General features: G+C 31.6%; 1 protein-coding gene across 1 annotated transcript; it reads right to left on the reverse strand.

Annotated features, from left to right (window-relative positions):
* Positions 1–56: 56 nt before the first annotated feature.
* Positions 57–3,247, reverse strand: LOC139896729 (amidase 1). The gene is made up of 9 exons (XM_071879369.1): positions 3,046–3,247; positions 2,333–2,485; positions 2,110–2,234; positions 1,880–2,005; positions 1,612–1,794; positions 1,354–1,501; positions 984–1,152; positions 669–803; positions 57–330 (listed from the first exon to the last, which is right to left on the reverse strand). Exons 1-9 carry the CDS (start codon positions 3,150–3,152, stop codon positions 178–180), a joined length of 1,299 nt encoding a protein of 432 aa, XP_071735470.1. The 5' UTR covers positions 3,153–3,247; the 3' UTR covers positions 57–177.
* Positions 3,248–22,763: the final 19,516 nt, after the last annotated feature.

Here is a 22,763-nt window from a genome sequence, read left to right on the forward strand (position 1 = left end):
GTTTGTGCATGTATAGAGCCTGTTCGATTTGAATACAAGCTCTTAAATTTCAAGTCTTAAATCAACTTCTAATGATTTTTTTACTACAAGCCAGTACTGTTTACACTATTACACAAATCATTTGAATTACATTTGATGATTTTAAGCACAGAAAAGAATTGAATTACACATCTGAATCTAGTAAATCAGTTTCTCAGCAATATCAACTTGCTCTTTCAAAGTGGGATAAAGGGTCTCAACAAGATTTAGTAGGAACCCATCTGAACCATGTTTTGCCATCAATGAAACAGAAACAGGAAGACCATCATATTTTCCTATTGGAATTGTAACCTGTAGATCAAATCGAGGTACAGATTAAAGATGAAATTTTGGAACCCAGTCATGTTTTGCAGGGTAAATAAGTAATTACCTAAACAGAAACAGGTCATGTCAAATGGGTCAAACGGGTTGTAGGTCTGATAAAGTGTACTTCTAATGTATAAAACCCCATCAATTAATCATTTTATCTGAAAGACTGAATTTTTATTGAAACAATGCAACTTTTGTAATCATTTTTTATGTGCTAATTGCTTGTATGCATAAAAAATAGAAACTTTAGATGAAAGTGTTATGGGTCAACTCAAACCCACCCAATTGCAGCCCACAGGCGACAGTTCAAATATTCTAACCTGGCAAAATCCAGATACTCCAGCAACTGACAACAAACTGAATGCGCGTGCACGAAATGTTTCTAGTGACTTGGTCTCTGTTTGCAATTTCGGTGGAGGTCCAGGAAGAGTAGGGATAACAATTACACCATTTTCCTGAAATATATATGATAGTTTTACTGGGTTAATATCATCTTTGATACCATATGAAAAAAGAAGTGCATCTGTTTTCACATGTATATATGAACACTTTCTTTACCCAAATTCAGTTTATTGGAAAGTTATAGAATAAGAAGATATAATTGTGAAAATTAAGTTTTGGGTAGGGGGTTATACCCCTAAAAGAGCAGTGAGAGCTGCACGCAGTTCGGTCTTCACAGACACACAATCATTAATGTGTTCATCTGACGAGTTAAGGGCTTCAAGTACCCTTTCTGATATACCTGGACCCAAGTTGGGTTTCACCGTTCTCACCCACTCACCATGGTTCTTCTTGAATTCACACCTACGCTTAACAAGGACAAAAAATCAATTATTATGATCAATATACACTATGGTACATTTTTAAGTTGGAATACATTACATAGTTGAAGTGCAAATTCAGGAATATTCCTCTAATCAAGATTCAAGAAAGCCGAGTTAACATTTTCAAGAAAGGCAGATTCTTGTCACAAAAGTATTATCGTCTATTATTTAAGATGCACACCTTTGTAGCAATCGCATAGCAGTAGAAAGAGCCACCAAAGATTTGATGCTAAATTCTTCGTTTTCAGTTTCATTCTGCATGAAGGGCTTCAAACTTGGAACTTTGCTTTCAATATAGTCTCCAAGGCTAACAGACTGTAAAAGATGACCTGCAATACTATTTTAAAAAATTAATAATTCAAATAAATTAATAATATAATAAAACCGGAATTTTTTTTCTCAAGTTTAACATTTTTAGTAATAAATATCAAAGCATTACCTCCAAATAGCTTCTCAATTGATGCAACGATAACTTTGGTCACTCTGGCGGTCGGGATACTAAGAAGCTTAAAACAATCATCAGCAATCAGAACTTGACTAGGAACCACAAGTTTTTCAACAGGTAACTGCAACAGTATCTGTCCGACACGATTTAGTGTCTCGGGATCCCTAGAAAACCATCCTGCGTATAATTTTGCAAAAACATATAAACAAACGACAAACGGTTGTTAGCATGCATTAATGTTAAATTAACAATCATAACTAACCAACAGTATCAAAACTCTGTGCCATTGGAGTAACTCCTTCGGTTGAAACAATTCCATGCGACGGGCGAAAACCGTAAATTCCGCAGTATGATGCAGGGACTCTTACACTTCCTCCAGTATCAGTGCCTACAGATATAGAGTTTTTACCCTACTGGAAGCTTCTAGAAGACATCATAAAATTACAGTTCATTGAATACAAGTTTGTTAAAGATTATTACAATGTGACTCACCTAAAGAGAAATCGACAAGCGTAGCACCAACCGCTACAGCAGATCCACTCGATGATCCTCCAGGAACTCGGTCCGGAGCACATGGATTAACAGGTGTACCGTAATGGATATTTTCTCCATTTATACTGCACAAAGTATTGATTTAACATAAAACTATTTTATTAAATTCGTTTAGTATTTTACTTTATGTTGCATATATGTATCCTATACATATATATCTGACCTGTAAGCCATTTCATCCATGAAAGTTCTACCAAGACAAGTTGCACCTGCCTTCAATATAGCCGAAACAGCAGGAGCCGTAGACGTAGCAACAGAATGAGTCCTTAACCAATCTGGATTCCCGAATCCAGTCACGTAACCGTCCATGTCAAATCTGTTTTGCATTTTACCAATATTAACAAAAAAAACATAAAACAAGTCTCTGTAAAATTATCAAATTTCACTCAAAATTCTATAGTATGCATCCTATATTCCTATTTTGAAAGTTTTTATTTTAAGTACCAAAATTTCAGTTATTGTATGTATTATTAGGTAACCAGTATATTATGCTGACATGGCAGTCATATAATGATATAAGTTGCCACATCTTTAAAACAGTATGAGGTCAGATACATACAATGGCAATAGTGAGCATATGATATATACAATTACAATTATAAAAGATTTGACACATTTAATAAAATTTTGGGTAATCACTGGTGAATCAGATAATCATTGGCATAATCACATTTTAATGAAGTTTATTTAAATTTTAATACATACATTTGTCCCCTGTTATCATCATAACTCAAATTCAGCACCAGATGTAGTATTATCACATTATAATTTAATATTAAGTACTGTATCAATCAACGTGTTTAGCAATTCAGACTAATAATACAAATAGTTAACCTAAATAGATGTATTATTATTGCATGTAATCTGAAAACTCACATGTCTTTGACGGCAAAAGTGAGGCCATTCAATGAAGGTTGAGAAGGAGATGAAGTTGGTACCGGCGGGAGAATAAATTTGTCAATGAAAGCTCCGTAATCCGCCATCGTTTCTGTGTGCAACTATATACTGTATATATGTAATGATTTTATCTTCAGTTTTGTAGTGATAAAATAGGGCTCAAATTTGAAGGTGGAGCACCACTGTAGGAATGGATAAACTACATATTTAAATTGTAATGTTAATGAATTTCTTTAGAGGAATAGGGAGATATATTTCCCAACCTTCATTTTACTTTTTTCACGATAATTTTATGTTTTTTCTCTAAATATCTCTCGATAAATTATAATAAAAAGTTTTAAATAATTTATGTAAGTCTTTCATTAAGAGTAATTTATACAATATAAGTAAAACAAGTAAATTTGGTGATGGAAATATCAATTCTCGAGAGTAAACGTTAAATTTAATAGATACAACATAACTATAATAACTATATTTATAAATATAAAATATACTCCGTAGTAATTAGAGGGTTCCCAGCCCGTAAATATTTTAAACGTTTAGTTAACCGAACAAAAACACCAACCGTCTTCTGATTGAAATCACTTTACAAATCACGAATTCTTTTTTCTCGTTAGTTTCAAGTGAGAGCAAGTACTTTTGTGTTAGATTCTAAAATTTAATTGAATCATCTAATTGAACATACTCTAACAACAAAACAAAACAACGGTAATTGATCAAACATTTTTAAGGCTTATTGTTAGCTCTCTAATATTCATATAAACCCGATTCGCAGTATGGAATCGGTGATGGTGGTTTAACAATCAATCCATGAGGTTCAATTTGGTAAGGAACTCGAGTGAGTTTATTCTACCGAATTTATAAAGTGGAATTTATAAAGTGAAAGTTGTCATACCCCCAAAAAGGGCCTGGGGTATTTGTGACTAATTACATCAAATCACAGTTGTATAAACGAGAACGACTCTATATGAGACGTTATATTGAGTTTTGCAGCGGAAGATAAATAGGTTACATTGTATATAATGAGCAACGCATTAAATGTCTTTAATTGATATGATATGAAATGAAGACTCCAAGCATAGCAAGCAATCATCATCAATTTAGCAAGTGTAAGTCTTTCAAATTATCCATGAATGACTTGTTGAAATGTTGTTTTCAATTAGCAAATACACAGCCGAAGCATTATGTAGAATCTGAGAATAAACATGCTAAATAGTGTCAACCAAAAGGTTGGTGAGTTCATAGATTTATCATAAATAATGATTTCAATAATAGTGTTAGACCACAAGATTTAATAAAGTTGATATAGAAATATCAATATAAAGTGTTGATTGATATAGAAATACCAATCTAAAAGTAATGCTGAGTTTATAATATCGCGACTAAACAAAAGTTACCCCGTGACACTTGTTATTCGTGTCGTTGAATCATTATTATGTAGTCAAAGACCAACGGTCAACTGACTAGAGACGTCACTCTCAGTAGCGCTACTCACAATAACTAAGTTTGCATCTTATACCTCAGCAATTAACGATATTACGGTAGGGATTCAGCATGACAAAGCATGTATATAGCATAAAAGTTTGAGTACTTGTGTCTAAATGTAAAACAGTTATAAAAGTTGCGCATGTATTCTCAGCCCAAAAATATATATAAAAAGGGAGCTATGAAAACTCACGATACTGTATTTCATATTTTACGAGTATGATGGCACTGAACAAGTGCAGAGTTGTCCTCGGATTCACGAACCTATATCAAGTATATATATATTAACACATATACTCGTAATCGAATAAAATATTAATAATGAGTATTTGTTTGATAAAATAATATTAATAATGATAATGAATAATGAGTTGTTTTATTTTTAATAAAAATAATAATACTAGTAGTAAAATGATAATGATCATAATAGTGTTTAAATAATAATAATAATAATAGTAAATATGAAAGTTCTTATAATAATTAAAATGTTATACGTTTACAATAGTAATGATATTAATAATTTTTGTAATATCCATAACAATAATTATAGTAGTAGTAATAATAATAATAATACTAAGGAATGATGATTTTTATTTAAAATGATAGTTTCAATGAAAACGTAAATTTTTATAATCATGATACTACTAATAATATTCTTAATGATAATATTAGATAAACCGATAGATTTAAAAATAATAATACGTTTAGTATTACTGATGTCGATAATAATACTAATAATAATAAAAACTACAAAAATAATCATTTCATTATTAATGATAAAAATAATGTTAATTCCATTAAAATGATAGTTTTATTAATAAGGAACATAATACTACTAATAATAATTATACTTATGTCAATTTTGATAATAACACTTAATAATGATAATAATATTTAGTAATAACAAATAATAATAATAATAATAACATTACTTGTAATTATGATATATGATAACTAATAATTTTTCAATAATAATAATTATAATACTTTGTAATATTAACAATAACTAATAATCAATAATAATAATAATAATAACAATAATAATAATAATAATGATAATAAATGAATAAATAAATAAATAATTACCTTAGAAAGCTTTTTCCAAAAAGATTGCCCAAGATGGGACTTGAACCCGTGACCTCTCATTCACCTGACACCCCTCTTATGCATTCGTCCGTTTTAATTTATCTGAATAAATTGATACCGAAATATATATATATATATATATATATATATATATATATATATATATATATATATATATATATATATATACTATTCCTGTTTCTTTCTTCTTCTTCCTCAATCAAAATTTTAAATCGACCAATTCATTGATTAAATACAATAAAATGTATTTTGAGTTTGCAAATAGACAGAAGTAATCGTATGTGGATGTTCTTGATAAAAAATAATATAAAAACGAAAAAAAATATAAAAAGAAAACAGTCGCTGCTGTCGACGGTTTACAAAAAAAAAAAAAAAAAAACGTGATTTCGATTTTAAGAACGTTTGGGACCTTGATGTCTAAATGAAACATCTTTTAAGTCATCAATATAATGTACTGGAATCATCAATTTATCAAAAATCTTTAAAACGAATTCGAATTTTACCAAGAACGAATAATTGACTTGTAAAGACCCGTCCTAATCCATAAGAACGAATACAATAACATCTGATTACATCGCGAGGTATTTGACCTCTATGTGATACATTTTACAAATATTGCATTCGTTTTAAAAGACAAACTTTCATTACATCGAAAGTTGACAGGCATGCATACCATTTCATAATATCTATCTATAAATAATCTAATCTGTCATTTACTTAATCATAATCTTTACTGAACTCAATGACTTGAATGCAACGTCTTTTGAAATATGCCATGAATGATTCCAAGTAATATCTTTAAAATGAGCTAATGCACAGCGGAAGATTTCTTTGATACCTGAGAATAAACATGCTTTAAAGTGTCAACCAAAAGGTTGGTGAGTTCATTAGTTTATCATAATAATTTATTTCCATCATTTTAATAGACCACAAGAATTTCATTTCCAGTTCTCATAAATATGCGTCCCATGCATAGAGACAAAAATCATTCATATGGATTGAACACCTGGTAACCGACATTCACAATATGGATATAAGAATATCCCCATCATTCCGGGATCCTCCTTCGGACATGATATAAATTTCGAAGTACTAAAGTATCCGGTACTTTGGATGGGGCTTGTTGGGCCCAATAGATCTATCTTTAGGATTCGCGTCAATTAGGGTGTCTGTTCCCTAATTCTTAGATTACCAGACTTAATAAAAAGGGGCATATTCGATTTTGATAATTCAACCATAGAATGTAGTTTCACGTACTTGTGTCTATTTTGTAAATCATTTATAAAAGCAGCGCATATATTCTCAGTCCCAAAAATATATATTGCAAAAGCATTTAAAAGGGAGCAAATGAAACTCACCATACTGTATTTCGTAGTAAAAATACATATGACATCATTGAACAAGTGCAAGGTTGGCCTCGGATTCACGAACCTAAATTAAGTATATATATTTGTATGTTGGTCAATATTTGTATAGCAATTTAGGTCTGGTCATGGTGTATCACAATCCTAATGCTCGAGACTAATATGCAAAAGTCAACCAAAGTCAATTTGGCTCAAAATGATTTCCAAAATTTATACATGATTATTATATAGTTTAAATATCGTCGTTTTATATTTTTAAATATTTTTAAAAGGTTTATTAAAGTAAATAATATAATTCAAAATAAAATTTTATATTAAAATATACTCTTATATATCTTACGTAATGAAATTTATAAAGTTTATTTAATATCATAAAATATAATGATAGGTATTATTAATGTAATTATATTACATGTAGTAAAATATGTTTGTATTTCATATTTATTTGATAATATCGATAATAATAGTAGTAAGTAAAAGTTGTATTATTTTGTAATAATAATTATTATTATTCTACTAATAACAATATTTATATTTACTAAAAATGATATTATGATAAAATGATAATTTTTATTAATAAAATTACTAAAATGATAATAATAATGATATTTTATATTAACAATAATAATTTTTGTAAAAATGATAGTTTTAATATTAATAATTCTTTTAATAATAATAATGATGAAAATGATATTTTTCTAAATCAGTAACTTACAATATTTTTTTATTTCATCATGATACATATACTCATTGTTTCCTAATCAATTTGTTAATAGCTTTTAGTCGTCTTTTATATCGCGTTCATATTAATGATAATAATAGTAATCATAATAATTTAGATGTTTCTAACATTAGTTTTAATTATAATAATACTAATAATAATAAACATTATGATAATATTAATGATAATACTAATAACTATGATAATAATAATAATAATAATAATACTAATTATAACTTTAACGATAATAACGATAGTAATAATATTAAAAATAACAATTTTAAAGGATAATACCTTTTATTATTAATAATAATAATAATAATAATAATAATAATAATAATAATAATAATAATAATAATAATAATAATAATTACATAATAATTATAATGACGATAATGATGATAATGCTAAAAACGAACATATATTTCATAGCATTATTCCTCAAGAAAGACAAGCTTTTAGTTGCAATTGTTCTATTTACAAGAGATATTCGTTTAAATAATAAAAGGTGAAGACAAAAGACAGATTCGACGAATTGAAGACGCAAACGACCAAAAAGCTCAAAAGAACAAAAGACAATCAAAAAGGTTCCAATTATTGATAAGAAACCTCTCGAAATTACAAGAGTACAAGATTCAAAACGCAAAGTACAAAATATAAAATTGTACGCGAGGACGTTCGAAAATCCGGAACCGGGACCAGAGTCAACTCTTAACGCTCGACGCAACGGACTAAAAATTACAAGTTAACTATGTATATAAATATAATATAATATATAATTAATTATATTAATTATATATATATTATATATATATATTAAAAACCGTCGGCAGAGAAAACTCCAAGGACTGAGCTGTAATTTCTATCTCCGCGACTCGCGGAGTTTGGAGAGGCTTTTGCCGCGAGTCACGGAGCCCCAAATTTCACTTCTGGCTATAAAGCAAACCGAATTCTGATCAAATTTCATATTCTATTTCTCTCATCTCTCAATATATACGATATATATATATATAATTTATATTTTAATTTTAATTTTAATTATAATTCTAATAATAAGGGTATGTTAGCGAATGTTGTAAGGGTGTAACTCGAAATTCTGTCCGTGTAACGCTACGCTATTTTTAATCATTGTAAGTTATGTTCAACCTTTTTACATTAATGTCTCGTAGCTAAGTTATTATTATGCTTATTTAAAACGAAGTAATCATGATGTTGGGCTAATTACTAAAATTGGGTAATTGGGCTTTGTACCATAATTGGGGTTTGGACAAAAGAACGACACTTGTGGAAATTAGACTATGGGCTATTAATGGGCTTTATATTTGTTTAATTAAATGAAAGTTTGTTAATGTTAATATAAAGATTTACAATTGGGCGCCCCTATAAATTACCGTATACACTCGATCGGACACGATGGGCGGGGTATTTATATGTACGAATAATCGTTCATTTAACCGGACACGGGAATGAATTAATAGCCACTAAAATAATTAAAACAGGGGTGAAATTACATTCAAGGGTAATTGGTGTAATTGTTAACAAAGTAGTAAAACCTTGGTTTACACGCAGTCGATAACCTGGTGTATTCATTAAACAAAGTATTAAAACCTTGTTACAATTCGAATCCCCAATTAGTTGGAATATTTAACTTCGGGTATAAGGATAATTTGACGAGGACACTCGCACTTTATATTTATGACTGATGGACTGTTATGGACAAAAACCAGACGGACATATTAAATAATCCAGGACAAAGGACAATTAACCCATGGGCATAAAACTAAAATCAACACGTCAAACATCATGATTACGGAAGTTTAAATAAGCATAATTCTTTTATTTCATATTTAATTTCCTTTATTTTATATTTAATTGCACTTCTAATTATCGCACTTTTATTTATTGTTATTTAATCGCACTTTTAATTATCGTACTTTTTAATTATCGCAATTTTATTTTATCGCATTTTTATTATTGGCAATTTCATTATCGTTATTTACTTTACGCTTTAATTTAAGTCTTGTATTTATTTAATATTTTACATTAGGTTTTAACTGCGACTAAAGTTTTAAAATCGACAAACCGGTCATTAAACGGTAAAAACCCCCCTTTATAATAATAATATTACTTATATATATATTTGTATTTTTATAAAAGTAAACTAATATAGCGTTGAGCTTTGTTTAAAGATTTCCCTGTGGAACGAACCGGACTTACTAAAAACTACACTACTGTACGATTAGGTACACTGCCTATAAGTGTTGTAGCAAGGTTTAAGTATATCCATTCTATAAATAAATAAATATCTTGTGTAAAATTGTATCGTATTTAATAATATTTCCTGCTAAAATTTAATAGTATTTTATACCCCTTAGCTTTAACATCAAGTATTTTTGGCACCGCTGCCGGGGAACATTCTTAAAAGCCGGAAGCGCAACGCTAATATAAAAAAAAAAAAGATTTTTTAGTTTACTTTTATTAAAATTCGTTTTTGTAAAAATACGTTTTAAAAATATAAAAAGAAAAACAAAAATATAAGTATTTTTAAGATTTTGTTAAATATTTAAGTTTTATAAGTTTCTTTATTTCTATTTTAGTTTATAAAAATATAAGTTTTATTTTAAAATCTTTTATTTATTTAAAAAACAGAAAACATAAAATAAAAAAAAAAATAAAGAAAAACGCGTAAAAATTCTAAGCTGTCAACTGAATTTCTGAACCCCGCGAGTCGCGGGGTTTGAAGCCTTGAATACCGCAAGTCGCGGAGCCTTTCTGACACGCGAACAGAAACCCTAAAACTGCATTAATTACGGGTTATTTTAATTAATTATTATTATTATTATTACCTAATTATTATTATTATTATTATTATTAGTTTTAGTTTTAGTTTTATTTTTACTTTTTATTTAATTTATGTATTTTGTTTAATTAGTTTTATTAAAATTGTAAAATTAATAGTTTAATAAAATAAATAATATAAAAATAATATTTTTATTAAAATTGTACTTTGTACAACTTTTTGTATATTTTTATATTTTGTCCCTTTTTAATCGTTGTAGCGTAATATTTGTATTTTTAGCTCATATTTAATTTTAAACTTAGTTTTTGCTATAGTTATTTTTACTCCTAGATTTTTAGGCTTTGCCGTAGAATTCTTTAAGTGCTTTTTCTTTAGACTAAGATTTAGGTGCTTTAGAATTTTGCGACGCCTTTTTAAGTTTTAGTTTCTTTTTAAGTTATTTCCATTTGGGATTTAGTTTTTCCCTGTAAGCTTTAATATTTTTAGACCTTTTACTATGTATCAATTATCATTCCAATTAATAATTTCAATTTGCGATTATAATTTTAAGTTAGTTGTAGTAATAAGGTTAAATTAGGTTAGTATTTTTAAGTTTTTATAAGTTTCTTTTATTTTTCCGTCACCTTTTATTTTTCAACCATTTTTTTCTTTTTCGACCTTTTGCGACGAACTCTTTTTCTCTCTTATTTCTCGCCATTCTAGTTTTTAGGACTTAGAATTTATTCTACTTCTTATCTAAATTTCTTAAAATAACGAAAATTTATTTTAAGTGGTTAAATTAATAGACATCAAAATTTTCTGGTTCGTAGTAATAGTTGGATTTGTACGTGGACCGGGTTATTGGAGCCAAACAGTCCTCAATTATATTGAGACCAAACGAATCCTGCCCCTCTGCTGCATCTTTTGGCTATTCGAAACGTGGGCAAAATCAGAAAAGTCTATCGATTGGATAACTTATTATAATTTTTCTTTCCTTTTTAAAACTAATAGGATATTCAGTGAATGCACCGAGCAAGACATTCATCACCTTTTGTACGTTCACCACCTGTAACTAGATCAAGACATCGTTTAACAAATATAACCGCCGTTGATTTTTCTTTAGAATCGTCATCTAGTCGACCAAGTACTTCAGTTCAAATTTCCGATAATCCATTTTTTGAACCCGACCTCACAATTGAGAATCCGGAAAATATTCAGGAACGGTTCATAAATCCTGAACCACTAAACTTTCCTCCGGAACCACCAATCATTCAAACAGAGATTGTTGAGGAACGAACCATTAAATCTGAAGCATCTAGTGATACCGATTCAACAAATTCAATTATGGAGAATCTGGAACCTTTAAGTATGGAAGACCGAATGAGAGCTAAACGCACTGGCCAAGGTCACGCAATTACTCATCCAGACATTAATGCGCCAGATTATGAAATCAAAGGACAAATTCTACACATGGTGACTAATCAATGCCAGTTTAGTGGTGCGCCGAAGGAAGATCCAAATGAACATCTACGTACCTTTAATAGGATCTGCACACTATTTAAAATCCGAGAAGTGGAGGATGAACAGATATATCTCATGTTATTTCCCTGGACTTTAAAGGGAGAAGCCAAAGATTGGTTGGAATCGTTACCTGAAGGGGCGATCGATACATGGGACGTTTTAATTGACAAATTTCTTAAACAATTCTTTCCTGCATCTAAAGCCGTAAGACTTCAAGCAGAAATTGTTACGTTCACACAGAAGCCAAATGAAACTCTATATGAGGCGTGGACAAGATATGGAAAGTTGTTAAGAGGATGTCCGCAACATGGTTTAGACACCTGTCAAATAGTACAAATATTCTACCGAGGATGCGACATCACTACAAGAAAAGACATAGATATAGCAGCTGGTGGTTCTATTATGAAGAAAACCGAAACTGATGCTTACAAAATTATTGATAATACTGCTTCCCACTCACATGAGTGGCACCAAGAAAAAGATATCATTAGATCATCTAAAGCAGCTAGAGCCGATTCTAGCCATGACTTAGATTCCATTTCCGCAAAGATAGATGCTGTGGAGAGACGAATGGAAAAGATGACTAAGGATATTCACTCAATACGAATTAGTTGTGAGCAGTGTGGAGGACCACATTTGACAAAAGATTGTCTAAGTATTGAATTAACAATGGAACAAAGAGAGAATATTTCATACATAAACCAAAGGCCTGGAAATAATTATCAGAATAATTATCAACCGCCAAGACCGATTTACAATCAAAACCAGAATTATAACCGAAATATTCCATACAACAACCAACAAGGTCCTAGCAATCAACAAGTATCCAATAATACTTATAATCAGCAAAGACCTAATTTTCAAAACAAACCACCACAACAAACCGATGATAAAAAGCCGAATTTAGAAGATATGATGACGAAGCTAGTTGAAACTCAAACGCAGTTTTTCACATCTCAAAAACAAACCAATGAACAAAATGCTCAAGCATTTAGAAATCAACAAGCTTCTATTCAAAATCTGGAACAAGAAGTAAGTAACCTAGCAAGGTTAATAGGTGAAAGAAAACCGGGAAGTTTACCTAGTGATACAAATGCTAACCCCCGGAATGAAACAGCTAAAGCTATTACCACAAGAAGTGGAACAACACTTAAACCACCTGAAATACCTGTAACTTCTGATGAAACTATTCCTACTCCACAAGAACCACAACCTGATAAAGAAAAGGAAAAAGAACCAGTAGTTGAAAAGATTAATGAAGATAACACAGTTAAGGATAAACCTTATGTTAAACCATACCAACCACCACTTCCTTATCCGAGTAAAATGAAGAAAGAAAAACTAGAAGCCGAGCAATCCAAATTCTTGGATATGTTTAAACAGATAAATGTAAATCTTCCTTTCATTGATGTGATTTCAGGAATGCCAAGATATGCTAAATTCTTGAAAGATCTAATCACGAATAGAAAGAAAATGGAAGAACTCTCGGCTGTTACTATGAATGCTAATTGTTCAGCAGTGCTGTTGAATAAGATACCAGAAAAACTATCTGATCCAGGAAGTTTCACAATTCCATGTTTTCTGGGTAGTCTTAGTTCAATAGAAGCATTGGCAGACTTAGGTGCTAGTATAAATCTAATGCCATATTCACTATACACTAAACTAGACCTTGGAGAATTGAAACCAACCAGAATAAGCATACAACTAGCCGACCGATCAATAAAATATCCTAGAGGGATAATGGAGAACATGCTAGTTAAAGTTGGTACTTTAGTATTTCCAGTAGATTTTGTTGTTCTGGACATGGAAGAAGATTCTCAAGTTCCTCTCATATTAGGAAGACCATTCTTAAACACGGCTAAAGCAATGATAGACGTGTTCGGTAAGAAACTGACCCTAAGTATAGAGGATGAGAGTGTTACCTTTTCAGTTGATAGAGCAATGCAACAACCGCAATCTGCAGATGATACATGTTATTATATTCAAACTATAGATGCACATGCAGAATTGTTAGAAGAATTTCCAGAATTGCAAGGAACAGGAGAATGTTCTTTAGGAGAAGGTAATGAACCAATTGATGAAGCTGAAATGTTAGCTACACTTATGGCTAATGGATATGAACCAACAACAGAAGAAATTCAAATGCTAAAAGAAGAAGACAGATATCGATATAAATCATCGATAGAAGAACCTCCGAAATTAGAGTTAAAGCCACTTCCAAACCATTTGGAATATGCTTATTTACATGGTGAATCTGAATTACCTGTAATAATATCGTCTTCTCTTACTGAAAATGAGAAATCACAACTCATTTCTGTGTTGAAAGCTCATAAACCAGCCATTGCATGGAAGATTCATGATATTAAAGGAATAAGTCCTTCGTATTGCACACATAAAATCCTTATGGAAGAAGGTCATAAAACGTATGTGCAACGCCAACGAAGACTAAATCCTAATATGCAAGATGTAGTTAAAAAAGAGATTATTAAGCTGCTAGATGCAGGTTTGATATATCCAATTTCTGATAGTCCATGGGTAAGCCCAGTTCAATGCGTACCTAAGAAGGGTGGTATGACTGTCATTATAAATGAGAAAAATGAGCTTATTCCTACTAGGACTGTAACAGGATGGCGTGTATGTATTGATTATAGAAAATTAAATGACGCCACCAGAAAAGATCACTTTCCCTTACCTTTCATAGATCAAATGTTGAAAAGATTAGCCGGAAATAGTTACTATTGTTTTCTAGATGGATTTTCCGGATATTTTCAAATTCCAATAGCACCCGAAGACCAAGAGAAAACCACATTCACATGCCCTTATGGTACTTTTGCTTACAAACGCATGCCATTTGGACTTTGTAACGCCCCTGCAACCTTTCAAAGGTGCATGATGGCGATTTTTCACGACATGATAGAAGAATGCATGGAAGTATTCATGGATGACTTTTCAGTCTTCGGTGATACATTTAAATCATGTCTAGTTAATCTGGAACGAATGCTAATTAGATGCGAAAAATCAAATCTAGTACTTAATTGGGAGAAATGCCATTTCATGGTTAAAGAAGGCATCGTTCTTGGACATAAAATTTCAAAAGAAGGAATTGAAGTGGATAGAGCTAAAGTAGATGTAATTGCTAAACTTCCACATCCCACCCATGTTAGAGGAGTTAGGAGTTTTCTAGGGCATGCCGGTTTTTACCGACGTTTCATAAAAGATTTTTCTAAAATTGCCACTCCTATGAATAAACTCCTAGAAAAGGATGCGCCATTCATCTTTTCAGATGAGTGTATCAAATCTTTTAATATTCTTAAAGAAAAACTCACTAATGCACCGATCATGATAACACCAAATTGGAATCTACCATTTGAACTAATGTGCGATGCAAGTGATTTTGCAATGGGAGCCATTTTAGGACAAAGGATTGAAAAACGATTTCAACCTATATATTATGCTAGTAAGACATTACAAGGAGCACAAACGAACTATACAACTACTGAAAAAGAACTCCTTGCTATTGTCTTTGCTTTTGACAAATTTCGATCATATCTCGTTCTAGCAAAAACGGTGGTCTATACCGACCATTCTGCTCTTAGATACCTATTTTCAAAACAAGATGCTAAACCAAGATTAATCCGTTGGATCTTACTCTTACAAGAGTTTGATATTGAAATCCGAGATAAAAGAGGAGCAGAAAATCTCGCCGCTGATCATCTTTCTCGTCTTGAAAATCCCGAATTAGAAGTTCTAAATGAATCGGCCATACAAGACAACTTTCCTGATGAATATCTATTGAAGATAGATTATAAAGAAATCCCATGGTTTGCAGACTATGCAAACTACTTAGTTTGTGGATTCCTTGAAAAAGGATTATCGTACCAAAGACGAAAGAAATTCTTCAGTGATATAAAACACTATTTCTGGGAAGATCCACATCTGTTTAAAAGTTGTCCCGATGGAATAATACGCCGATGTGTATTTGAAGATGAAGCTAGTAAAATATTAAACCATTGTCACACAGGACCAACAGGAGGGCATTATGGGCCTCAACTAACAGCAAGAAAAGTTTATGAAGCTGGATTCTATTGGCCTACAATTTACAAAGACGCACACCTTCTTTGCAAATCCTGTGATGCATGTCAAAGGACCGGAAAAATAAGTCAACGTGATGAAATGCCACAAAATGTCATCCAAGTATGTGAAGTATTTGACATTTGGGGTATTGACTTTATGGGTCCATTTCCAAAATCTCATAATAATCTATATATACTCGTAGCCATTGATTATGTATCTAAATGGGCGGAAGCACAAGCTCTCCCAACTAACGATGCACGAGTTGTAGTCAACTTTTTAAAACGTCTTTTTGCAAGGTTTGGAACACCGAAAGCTTTAATAAGTGATCGGGGTACTCATTTCTGTAATAATCAACTTGAGAAAGTTCTTAAAAGATATGGAGTAACTCATAAAATCTCCACCGCATATCATCCACAAACAAGTGGACAAGTTGAAAATACCAACCGAGCTTTAAAACGTATTCTAGAGAAAACCGTAGGATCAAATCCGAAGGAATGGTCCATTAAATTGGAGGATGCACTCTGGGCTTTTAGAACAGCCTACAAAACTCCAATTGGAACCACACCTTTTAGACTTGTTTATGGAAAAGCATGTCATCTTCCAGTAGAAATTGAACACAAAGCATTTTGGGCTTTGAAGACATGTAATCTTGATTTACATGAAGCCGGACGTCTACGATTAAGTCAACTAAATGAATTAGAAGAATTAAGACATGAAGCATACGAAAATTCGTTAATCTATAAAGAAAGAACGAAGAAATGGCATGATAAAAGAATCAGAAGTTCAAAAGAATTTAAAGAAGGAGACAGAGTTCTTCTTTTCAATTCACGATTCAAGCTATTTCCTGGAAAATTGAAATCAAGATGGTCTGGACCATTCATAGTCAAAAGAGTTTTCCCATACGGAACGATAGAATTGATAAATTCAAATGGGATTGAATTTAAAGTTAATGGTCACAGAGTTAAACATTACATACATGGTCCGATGGAAGTCGACAACGAAGTTAATCACAATTTCGACACCACAGCTAACTAAGTGTGGGGAGAATCAAGTCTTTAAAGGATAATATGTATTTCTGTTAGAGTTAGATTGTCTGTTTTCGTGTAGTTCTCGAAAATGGAACACGTATGGTCTTTCCCTAGCAGACCCTAAAGAACTAGTCTTCTCCCCCCATTCTGAATTTTTATTTTTTTTAGGTTTTTACGATATGAAGACTGCCTGTGAACTAAACCATGGTCTAATGCTACACGCTTTGATCACTAAAATAAATAATGACATACTACCGAGCGAATTAGTATCAGTAATCAGAGAAAGAATGGACGGAGTTAGAAAAGGATCCAGATGCGAAGATAATAAGTTACAATTTGGTAAAGGAAAATCAAAATCCGCAGCGAAAAGAAGAGCACGACACCAAGAACGATGTCACAAATGCGGAAAATGGTCACATGGAGGTAAATGTTCAAATAATCAAACCTATTCAAATACCGAATTTGTTACTTTATGCAGAGACGGACCGTTCATATGTTTAGAAGAAAAGACACTGAATGCTCGAGGTTACGCCTATGCAGCCATGGAAAATCAATTAAACCGACTATCTTATGAATGGAATAGATCATATAACTAAGAAATCTACTTCACAGGTATGTCTGTACAGTTTTTATTTTTATTTTTATTTTTAACCTTTTGATAATAAACGCTAATTTGTTCGCTAAAAAGTATTAAATTGGTATTAAATAAAATTAGGTTTGGCGACCGAAATTATTGATATCATTCAAAAATTTATTACATCACTGCGAAATTTAACGTTTATTCTTAAGGTATAAATATCTTTAAACAATCAACCCAAAATATTTCAAAAATTCGTCAAGAGTTAAATTAGGTCTTGGAACCGAAATTACTTTACCGAAAAGAGGGGCGCATATTTTTGATAATATTTGATTGATTAAAGTGGGATAAAAAGACAAAAAGATTTTTAATTTTATTTTTACCATGTTTTTAAAATTAATATTTAAATCTTAAATTAATATTGTAAACTTTGTAAAAACAATATATTTAAAATTGTAAAAATTAATATAAGTTTGGTATGAATTTATAATATGAATTTTAAAATTAAGTTTGGTGTGAATTTTTAATTTTTAAAATATGAAATTTTAATTTTATGCATTTCAAATTTTAAGTTTGGTGTGAATTTTTAATTATTAATTTTTAATTTTGAATTTTATATTTAAGTTGTGTGAATTTAAAAACAAAAATTTACTTTATCTCATTAAGTTAAGAATATGATTTTTAAAATTCGTCGTAAGTTGAAGACTAGGTCTTTGAACCGAAATTGCTTTACCCGAGGGAGGGACGAGAACTTTTATTATCATTATTTTTAATCTTATTGAATTAGAGTATGCCAAAAACATTGAAAAAACCCAAAAATCTTAGCTTTTAAAACAATCGCTACAAAAAGACAAATTTTAAAATTTTGTCGAAGGACGGACTAGGACATCGATCCGAAACGACCTCGTCCTAAATAACAAGGGAAACAAAATTTTAAAATTAATTACTAAATTGTTTTAATAAGTTAATGATTATAAAAATAAAAAAAAAAAAAAAAAGACCAAACTCCGCGAGTCGCGGAGTTTGGAGGGTAAATCCCCGCGACTCGCGGAGGGACCAAAACCCAGAAAAAAAAAATAAAAGAGCTGCACGAACTGATCAGCTCCCACACACAAAAACAACTCGAAAACACTGCGAAAAACCCCGAAAAACCACCCAAAAACACCCCAAAAATCCCAATTTTTAACCGTTAATCACCAAATTTTTTGCTAAAATCATGTTGAGAAGGATGCTATCTAAGAATTACTCAAGAAAAACGGTAAATTTCTACACCTAAACACCATTTAATTCGAAATTAGGTGTTCTTGAGCTATTTTTTTTCCCCAATTTGATTTTAATGCTTTTTAGTGTAATTAGACTTAAATTGTTTATGTATTATGCTTGTATAACCTAGATTGATGCTGTTTAACATGATTAGAAGCCTTAAACTTCAAATTTTGAATAATCTAGGGTTTGTGTTCTTGAGCAAATTTGGGGCTTTTTGATATAAACAGGTTATGGCCGATTTTTGTCATGAATTGTTGCTAAATTGAGTAGTGTAACATGTCTAGGTAGTTAAATGATCCAAACTTTGAGCCTAAACATGATTTTGAGAATTAAAGTGGACTTTTTCAAGTCTAAAATTCATGAACTTGATTTTTGAAAGATAATGCCATTTGAGACTTGTTTGATTGCTAGTAATGATTATTTTGACATGTTATTTGAGTTGAATGCTTATGAACTTGGCAAAAATTTTCGTATATGCTTATTTGAAAAAGTGTAGATTTGATAAAAATGTGAAAATAAGCTTAAGTTTGATATAAATTGATAATGTCATTGTAATTATTTTGATTGATGATTTTGCTGACACTAATGCATATTTGGATGCACAAAATTTGTGTTTGATGTGTTTTGCAGAATGAAAGGGGTGAATCTTCATCCCAAGCCCGCAATGCTCCTGCTGAGAATTTGGAACAACAGGAGGTAGATAACTACTACAAGCAGGATGTACCTCATCCAGTCATGACCTTTTCCGATATGCATTTGGAAGAGTTGCACCCGAACCTGAGATTTGACAGACTTTGGATAGATTATCCAAAATTTCAACGGGGTTTGCATACTCTTCATTCCAAGGTTGTTGAGGTACCGAGGGTCATAGAATGGGGACCCTTAGAAGCTGTAGAATTGGCAGGGCCAATTAGGGAATTACTTGTACAGAGGTATGGTAATTCTTCTTTTAATGACTGGATATGTTTATTCACCATACGCAGACCTGTATATAAAGTATGGTGTGAAGAGTTGTTATGTAGTATAGAATTGAATGATCGGGTAGCTAGTTTAACCGATCGTTCTTTTATTAGATTTTTGTTAGGCGGTTCGATGCGCCACATGTCTTTACTGGACATGGCTCAGGCTTTACGTATATATACGCCTGAGGAGTTAGCGTCTGCCGATTGTAGAGGATTGATACTAAACGGTAGAAAAATAGATGAGAATTTTGATACACACGGTGTGTGGAGTCAAATGACAAGCCATCACCATTTCAAAGGGGGAAACTACTCTTATTTGGATATAGATAGAGCCGAATTAAGAGTAATACATAGGTTTTTAGCTAATTCGATTACACAAAGGGGTAAAAACAAAGAAAAGGTAAATGAACAAGATTTGTTTTACCATATGTGTATTCGAGACCCACAGAGCGCTGTAAGTATACCATATTGTGTGGGTTATTATTTATCAGCTATGGTTCGGGGGATGCGACCACATAGCATAATAGGAGGTGGTATTTTTATTACTTTGATTGGTGAATATCTCGGTGTGGATATAAGTCGGGGGGGATTATTACTAGAAGAGCCGGAACCCCGCGACACTATAGGTTTAAATGTATACCATGGTGCGAAAGTTTTGAAGAGGCGAAATAACGCCGCAGTACGATACCATGGTAGACATCCACAGGTGGAGAGAAACCAGGAGCAAGGTAATGTAGGAGGGGGGAATGAGATGCAAGAAATGCATAGGTTTATAGCTTCTCAGGAATACGAAAATGCTAGACAGAGAGCATTTGAAGATTGGCAAGTTCATCAGAACCAGATCATAGCTCATTGCCAACATATAGGTAGAAACTATATTCCTACACCGAAACCCGTCTTCCCTCCTTGGTCGATAGAGATGCAGCCACCATATCCTACGTATGACCCTGCCGAAGCATTCTATAGCACTTATGGTTATGCCTGGAACCCCTATTGGTACCAATATCATCCTTAGTATACTTATTTTTTTTTATTTTGTAATTTGTAATTATTGATACATTTAATATTTTTGTTAATATTGTAATCATTTTTATAATTATCTAACTTTTATTCTTAGATTTTAATAATTTTTGAACGTGGGGTAATATACCAAACTTCAAAAATATGTATATATGTTTGCAGTTTATCTTATGTACACAACAGGGTAAAACAACGTATTTTCAAAGACTGGCATTAAGTTCAGCAAAAGCAAGTAATTTTGACGACAAGATGCAAAATATATGTTAAATAACAACAAGACGGAATGAACAAATGATGTGCACCATTTATCATTCAGCAAACAAACGCCAATATATTTGGAAACTTTGGTAAAAATTTAATCATTTTCACACAAATCACCCTCAATAATTTAAATTGTTACTGATTTCTTGCAAATGAGGGCATTGCAAGATCTTAAGTGTGGGAAGGGGTTAAATTCTTTCGGATTTTAAAAATTTTTATATTAAACACTTGGTTACCATTAAAAATACTAGTAAAGCAGTAGTTGTATTAGAATCTAGTGCTCTCTGATAAAAAAAGAACAGCCCTAGTCTTATATACTGACTACCCAATTCTAGTAAAAATTTTCAAAATTTTCAATTAAATGAATTCAAAATCATGTTTATACATATTTATGAACGATAAAACTAGGTTTTAACACCGAAATTATTGTTGCCTCGGAAAGGACATAAATTGAGAAACAAACTAAAATGTTAAAATTCATTTAAAATGGAATAGAGGACGATAAAAAGGAAAATAAAAGCCAAGTGTGGGAAAATTTACCAAGTTATCTTAACATATGTCACATATATCTGTAACAAATAACTGAAAATACTTTTGCTTTGGACTAAACTAAACTGTTTTACCCGATGAAAGAAAAGAAAAGATGGATCTACACGATGAATCAATTCCATCATTAAAAGGAAGTAAAGTCTTCCGAAAAAGACACGCGCTTCTTGATTTAGGTCATGAAGTTGTCGTTCAGACCAGCTGTAGGTTGACGAAAAATCTAGAAAAGTCATCACTAAAATCAGCAGGAAATCCACGGACCTCAGCATTAAACAGGGTCGCCAAGTGGTCAGATTTATCCTAACCATGAGAAGGATTTATCTCGTACAATGGGGGGGCACCATGCAAATTAGCTGGATAAGACTAATGAATCAGATCCCCAGAAAGGATAATCTCCTTAAAGATTAAAAATCAGCTTTTAAGACTGATATTACTCAATCCTAGAGATTGACCTTAAAGATTGAGAATTCAAACTCATGGAATTCAATGATATCTAAACTCGAGCTTGAACGAGAAAATATTTTGATCAAAAATTACAAACCGATTTGTTTTCTGAAAACCCTATTTTCAATGCGTTCATTACCATTGAACGTAAAATCCTAGGAATTCACCTGGAATTCATTAGGTCACCTGAACTAAATCGGGTGTCAACCGTAAGAACGGTGGTTGCATAGCATGGTCAAAGACAGGACCTTGTGCCAGACCGAAAAATTATAAGGGTGAGCTTTACTATTGCTCCTACCAAGGATAGTAATTGCGTCCGACACGTTATAGACCATAATCAAAAGCATGTCACGGGACATTGCCTTAAACAGTTGCTTGTTCAACGCTTTCCTTTACAACCGGACGGTAGTTTGCCGAAAGGTAATATACGGGACAAGTAAACTGGACGTGTTGCTTTCCAAATACAAGGTTAGCAAGTGGGTGACACAAAACCGCAAGTTTGAGCTAAAATTTTCAAATCTGAAACCCACCAAACCCACAAA

The sequence above is a fragment of the Rutidosis leptorrhynchoides genome, chromosome 3 (assembly GCF_046630445.1).
Source record: "Rutidosis leptorrhynchoides isolate AG116_Rl617_1_P2 chromosome 3, CSIRO_AGI_Rlap_v1, whole genome shotgun sequence".
In the NCBI taxonomy this organism is placed as follows: Eukaryota; Viridiplantae; Streptophyta; class Magnoliopsida; order Asterales; family Asteraceae; genus Rutidosis; species Rutidosis leptorrhynchoides.